Here is a 7,164-nt window from a genome sequence, read left to right as displayed (position 1 = left end):
TTGTGAGCCACCATGTGGTTGCTGGGATTTGAACTCTGGACCTTCGGAAGAGCAGTCGGGTGCTCTTACCCACTGAGCCATCTCACCAGCCCATCATCCGTAGTTTTTATAACTAATTATATAATAACAAATAAAAACTAAGAATTGCTGGATACAGTGGCACATGCCTTTAACCCGAGCACTTAGGAGGAAGAGGCAGGGGCTGGAGAGATGGCTCAGTGGGTTAAGAGGACTGACTGCTCTTCCAGAGGTCCTGAGTTCAAATCCCAGCAACCACATGGGGGCTCACAACCACTGTAATGGCATCCAATACCCTCTTCTGATGTGTCTGTAGAGAGCAATGTTGTATTCATATACATAAAAAAAATCCTTAAGAAATTCACATGGGCAATACCCAAATGCTCTCACCCACGCATGCTTGCACTCACTCTGGGGCTCCCCAGCTGCCCCCTGCCTGATGAGGCCATTGTTCTCTATTTAGCTATGGACCATCTCTGTGATTCTGTTGAGGTGATCCCTGGGTTCACTTGAATGACATCCTGAATGCATCTTCTCTCCTGGAAATGGGCTCCTTTGAGGGAATGAAGAACCTGGACCCAGATCAGACCAGAGGTCACAGGGCATTGGCCAAGATATACAATCTCCTGAGCCACATCTGGTGACTTGAGGTTCTATCACAGGATGAAGAACCACAAAAGCTGGTTCTGAAAACCCAGTGACATCTCTGGAGCATCATGAGGGCAGGTCTAGAGTTTACAGACAACCCCTCTTAAGACCTCATAACCAAATTAGAAACAGATACACAAGAGTTACTTCGTGAGACCTTTAACAGGGGATCAAGGTGAAGACTCAAGGGACTTCTGAATCATTCAGACTGTGAACAATGAACACATGCTTGGTTGAGACACTAAGCTATAGTTAATATTACCAGACAGCTAATGGTATATAATCCTCACAAGGCCCATGTACTGTATACATTTGCACATCTATTCTGCAGTTAAGAATGTTTGCTGTGCAGCCTTTAGGATGTGTTGTTAAGCCAAAGTCATTGGTAATACTGTACAATTTTTATCATTTATTTAAAGATTTATTTTTTAATTATGTGCTGGGGGCGCTATGCATATGAATGCTGGTGCCTGCAGGAGTCAGAGGCAGCTGTGAGCTACCAGATACCAGACATGGAAGTTGGAAATCAACATGAGGCTCTGCAAAGGCAGCAAGAACTCTCAATGACTGAGTTTTCTCTCCAGCCTCATCTGATTTTTTCAAAAATTATGTTTTAACAATTTTGAAAAGGGCATGGGTGTCTTTATCCAAAATAGAATTTTTCATTTTTCCTTTAATTCTGTCAAGTTTTGAGCCATACATCTGCAAGTTCTGGTACCAGGCACATACCCATTTCTGCCTAATACATTCCTGGTGATTTTATTATCATTGTGAAATATTTGAAAATACTTTTCCCTTATTTTAGCAGATATTAATTGTTTTTGGTTTTGTTTTTTCATGACAGGGTTACTCTTGTGTAGGCCTAGCCATCCTAGAATGCTCTATGTAGACCAGGCTGGCCTACAGAGTCAGAGATCTGCCTCTGCCTCCTGATAGCTGGGATTAAAGACATGTGCCACACTGCCTGGCTTGTATTCACTTTAATCTTTTTCATTCCATTTTTGCATCCATTTTCCCCAACCTAGGTATATCATTTTATTTAAGTATGTTTTTTAAAGTTGCTTCATAATTGATGTGCATACAGTGTATGCCTCTGTGTTATGTGTACATGTAGTGCCTGCCAAAGCCATAAGAGTGTTGGATCTCCGGGAGCTGGATTTACAGACAGTTATAAGGCAGCTAATGTGGGTGCTTGTAATTATTACATGATTGGATACAAGTATATTAACTCATGTTTTCCTTCCCTTGTCCTGTCCCCTTTAAAAAGAATTGTTTTGTACTGGCGTTTTAATTGTTTCGAGAACTTCATTTTAAAATTTCTGCTTTTACAGCTCTAGAGTACAACTATGCTTGCATAGCTATGGTGGTGGTGGCACATGCCCTTAAATCCAGCACTTGAGAGACAGAGACAGGCAGACCTGAGTTCAAGGCCAGCCTAGTCTACAGAAGTAATTTCAGGATAGCCAGAGAAACTGTCAAAAAGAAACAAACAAAAACAAAAACCCTCCAAACTTCTGCTCTTACAAAACCTAAAATTCTTCACATTACTGTTGATATGTTGATATGATTATGTTTTCTATTTCATACCCTTAATGATTCACTTTGCCTATGCTTGCTACCACACCATCCTTCCATACAGGGTCACAGCAGACACGCCCCCTATCCTTTATGCTGTTATTCCCATAAGTATTCCTTCTATCTCTTTTATCTAATATGAATCCATAAGACAAGGCTGTTGAGTCATGATTCCAATGGGCCCTGTATAAGGTTAAGAGCACTTACTGCTCTTGCAAGGACCCAAGTTTGATTCCCAGCACAAACATGGCAGATCACAGTCAACTGTAACTCTAGTTCCAGGAGACTCAATACCCTCTTCTGACCTCTATGGACATCAAGTGTTCAAATACATACATGAAGACAAAACACCCACACACAAAAATAAAACTTTTAATTAATTAAAAAAAAAAGTATCTGTAGATTCCAGGTATTTATCACTTCTGATGGTCTTTTCCTTTCTCTTCACCAGGAGCTTTAACCTGCTTTAACATTTCTTCTTTAAAAAGATTTTAAGTTGTGTGTGTGTGTGTGTGTGTGTGTGTGTGTGTGTATACATATGTGTGCAGTGCCTGTGGAGGCCACGTGAGGGCACCAGATCCCCTGGAGTTGGTCACAGGCAGTTCCCAGGGAAACCTCAGTAAGAGCAATACAGGATTGCTGAGCCAACTCTCCAGTCCAGTTGTATATTTCATTGATCGTTTTCCAAATTTAGACACTTATTCTTTAAAAAGATTTTATTTCATTATTTAGCTCTCTGGGACGTAGTTCAAACAGACCTTTCTTCTTCATCATCTTCTAATTGGTAAATGATCCCCATTAATCTATGTTCAGTTCATCTTTGCTCTATGTATCCATTCAGAAATCATGGCCAACCAAAGCACTTGAATTTCAAATATTATATTTTAGTTGTACAGTTTCCCCTGTGTTTTATTATTTATTTATCTATTTATGTCTCTACTTCATTCCTGAGACTTCCAATGTTTTAACTGACAATGAGCATATATTCTTTCTCCCTTTCTTTCTTTCTTTTCCACCCAATTTTTGTTTCGTGGAGACAGTGTCTCGCTATGCAGCCCTGGAACTCACTAAGTAGACCAGACTAGCCCTGAGTTCAGAGATCTTCCTGCCTCTGCCTCCCATCGCATTCTGCTCACATATTCTTTATTGACTAACAGTGTGTTCCCTTCCCTTGCTCTTTACAGAACAGGTGACTACATGCTGTACCGTGGACATTGTAAGCTGAGTTACAGAGCCTCTGGGTAGTTACAGAGCCTCTGGGTTGTTTTTTCTGTGTTTAGCTATCTTGTTTGGACAAGGGTCACAGACTGTTGGGCAATCACTCTGCTCAGATCTTCTTTCTTCCAGAACCCCCACCACTGCCAGGCTTCCTGCCAATCTAGAGTTCTTCTCATTTCTCCAGAGTCCAATCCCTGCTCCAGGTTTTCAGGCTGTGGCCTGCCTCAGGTTGTAATTCTCCCTGGCTGACTAATTACTCTAAGGGAACCCACCACACACTGCTTCTCTCCCATGTGGCCAACCCAGTACTCCCCTGCTCTGCTCATTTGATACTCAGAGCTACTTTTTCTATTGTAACCAGAGACTATGGTGGTTATTATCTGCTAAAGGATTTAGAGAATTAAAATGTTATCAAATTCTGGGGGCAGAACTCAATAATAAATCTATAACTAAAACTGTCTTTAATTTTACAAATTCAGTGATTCAGATACCAAGAAAATAATCAGCCACTTACCCTGTAAGGATCTCACTGTGTACCAAAATTTGCTACTATCACTCAGATTTTCATTTAATCAAAGTTCAAGAAAGAAACTAAGCAATACTGTTTCCTTAAACCCCAAGCTCATGCATTGTATTTACCTGGCTCCCAAGATGTCTTTCTTGGCCAGGCCTATGCCAGCTATAACCTTCACTCTCACAACTCGTGTGTCATCCTAAAATACAAAAAGGTGTTTTATTTTCACATCATTACAATCTATCTAATACAAAAGTCACGAGAATACTAAATTCAAAGGAACATTTAAAAATAAGTAATCTGACTGAAAGCTATATAAAAGAAAATAAAGACAAAATTTATAATTTTTAGATACATTTAATCACACACACAAAAACCAAAGAACTAAAGTCAAGTTATTACACATAGTAATTTAGCTTTCTTATAAAAAATTTTTAATGACAAATTATACCTAAAGAAGTTACCATTGTTGCTGTGTTCATGCCATGAAATCAAAAGCTCATAATCATTTGTAATAACTACTAAGAAAAGGTAATTTTTAAGTACCATTAAATAGTTTATAAATAACAGTGAACACACTATGATATGTCAAATATCAATGATCTTGCTTATCACAGTGGAATGAGGTCTCATGGGAAAATTTCCTTGTCTTAAAAGAGATGTATCATCTGAGGGTAGCTAGGGGGAGAAGTTAGCAGTGTAAATATGATCAAATCACATTGTCTATGGCTAGGTGTGGTGATAAACCACTTTAATCCCTTGGAGCCAGCACTAGAAGAATTCAAGACTAGCTTGGTTTACATAGTGTTATTATGAGATCCTGCCTCAAAAGAAATTAACTAATTTCTGGGGCTGAGAAATAGCTCAGCAGTTAAAAGCATTAGCTATTTTTCCAAAGGATCTGGATTCAATTCCCAGCAGCTACACGGTGGCTCACAACCATCTATAAGTCCAGTTCTAAGGTCTGAAGAAGCCCTCTTCCAGTCTCTATGGACACTAGGAATCCACACCATGTAAAGGCATACAGTCAAACAAAACACCCATACACATAAATAAGATTTTAAAAACATACGTTGTGGAGCTCCAGATACGGATCAGCAGTGAAGAGCACGTGCTCCTCTTCCAGGGAATTCGGATTCAACTCCCAGCAGCCACATGGCGGCTCACAAGTGTCTGTAACATCACTTCCGGGGGATCCGCCACCATCTTCTGTCTTATCCAGGCAAAACTCCCATACCCATAATTAAAAAAAAAATACATTGTTGTGAAATTCTCAATAAATTAATAAAATATACTTTCTAAAGTGATGAATAACAAAGTATTCAGCAAAAAATGGCACAAACTCTGTAACTTATTCTCAAGTGACTCAGCAAATAAAAAGTTGGATGTGAGTCCGTGCAAGTGTAGGTAATGTCTCCAAGCTGTGGACTACACTGTTGTATGCGCTCTTAACCTACAGATTATAAATCGTTTAAATCAAAAAAGGGTAGGTATTCTGGATCCATTTCAGATACTGGGGAAAATATTCCAATAAAAAGCAACATTGGGGATTTGGCTTAAAAATGTTCAGTCGGCCAGGTGGCGCACTTAATCCCAGCACTTGGGAGGCAGAGGCAGTTGGATTTCTGAGTTCCAGGCCAGCCTGTTCTACAGAGTGAGTTCCAGGACAGCTGGAGCTATACAGAGAAACCCTGTCTTGGGGAAAAAAAAAATCGTTCAGTCCATCATGGAGGGGAAATGAAGGAAAGAATTGAAGCAGCTCTCCTACATACTCACAGTCAAGAGCAGAGACTTGCTGGCCATTAGTTAGCTTTCCTCTTACATTGTTTGGAACCCCTGCCTAAAGTCTGTAAGACAGTTCAGTATAATGCAAACTGCCATAAACTCAGTGCACAGCCTGGTAATACTGTGTTCATTCTCTTTTATTTATAGACTCATGCTAACTGTGCTGTGTCAACTTGACACAGCTATTGTCATGAGAAAAGGAACCTCAAAATAGGCAGAAAATGTCCTAAGACTGGACTGTAAAATAGTATTTGTAATTAGTGATTGATGTGAGAGGGCCCAGCCCATTGTGGGCCAGGCAACCTCTATGCTGGTAGACTTGGGTGCTTTAAGGCAGGCTGAGCAAGCAATGAATGACGAGCCAGTAAGTGGGCTCTATAGTAGCTTCTGCCTCCAGGTACTTGCAGTTTTGAGTTCCTGCTCTAAATCCTTCAATGATGGACTACAATGTGGCCAATGTAAGCTTAGTAAAGCCCTTCCTCCCCACCTCGCTGTTGGTCGTAGTGTCTCTCAGACAACAAGACACTAAGACAGGTGAGAATAAGTTACTTGAGCTGAGTGCCACTCACAATAAACTGGGTCTTTTTATATGAAGTAACATCAAGACAACCTCCACACATCTGTTCACAGACCAACCTGACTCAGATAATTCCTCATTAAGAGCCTTCCCCCTACTATTTGTACATGGTTTTAATGCCAGCACTCAGGAGGTAGAGGCCAGCAGATAGATCTCTGGACTATATAATGAGTTCCAAGGTAGCCAGTGCTACACAGTAGGACCCTGTCTCAATATACATATTTTTCCACATACATATGTTTAAAATTGTACAAGATACAGAAACAAAATTAAAATGCACAAACTTCAACTGGTAATGTTAAAAACACTGTTGAAGGACATGAGAGAATAAATGAAGACATTCTCTGTGCTTGTTGATGAAAATATTTAATAAGTTGTCTATTTTCTCCAAAGTAATATATAAATCCAATGTAATTCCAACCTCCAACTCCTTATATTTTTGTGCTCTTATTAAATGACTAGAGTCCATATTGAAATGTAAAAACAAGACATTAACAATGGCACCCAGACTGGAGGGATGGCTCAGTGGTTAAGAGCACTGACTGCTCTTCCAGAGGTTGAGTTCAATTCCCAGCAACCACATGGTGGCTCACAACAATCTGTAATGAGATCTGATGCCCTCTTCTAGTATGTCTGAAGAGAGCTACAGTGTACTCACATACATTAAATAAATAAATAAAAACAATGGCACCCAATTACTATCTTACACAACATGCATAAGAAACAAAATTCGGGGCTGGTGAGATGGCTCAGTGGGTAAGAGCACCCGACTGCTCTTCCGAAGGTCCAGAGTTCAAATCCCAGCAACCACATGGTGGCTCACAACCAT

The 7,164-nt window shown here is 40.1% G+C and overlaps 1 protein-coding gene across 1 annotated transcript in view; it reads right to left on the bottom strand.

Moving 5' to 3' along the window:
- Nedd4 (NEDD4 E3 ubiquitin protein ligase) overlaps positions 1 to 7,164 on the bottom strand; it is an 87,432-nt gene that overhangs the window by 74,773 nt on the left and 5,495 nt on the right. Inside the window, exons 2-3 of the mRNA XM_021171169.2 lie at positions 5,046 to 5,210; positions 4,099 to 4,172 (exon numbers count right to left, since the gene is read on the bottom strand). Of these exons, the coding sequence (XP_021026828.1) occupies positions 4,099 to 4,172; positions 5,046 to 5,210 (239 nt within the window). The remainder of the gene's footprint in view (positions 1 to 4,098; positions 4,173 to 5,045; positions 5,211 to 7,164) is intronic.

This window comes from Mus caroli, chromosome 9, assembly GCF_900094665.2.
Source record: "Mus caroli chromosome 9, CAROLI_EIJ_v1.1, whole genome shotgun sequence".
NCBI classification, from domain to species: domain Eukaryota; kingdom Metazoa; phylum Chordata; class Mammalia; order Rodentia; family Muridae; genus Mus; species Mus caroli.
This window is presented reverse-complemented; position numbering and strand designations above follow the sequence as displayed.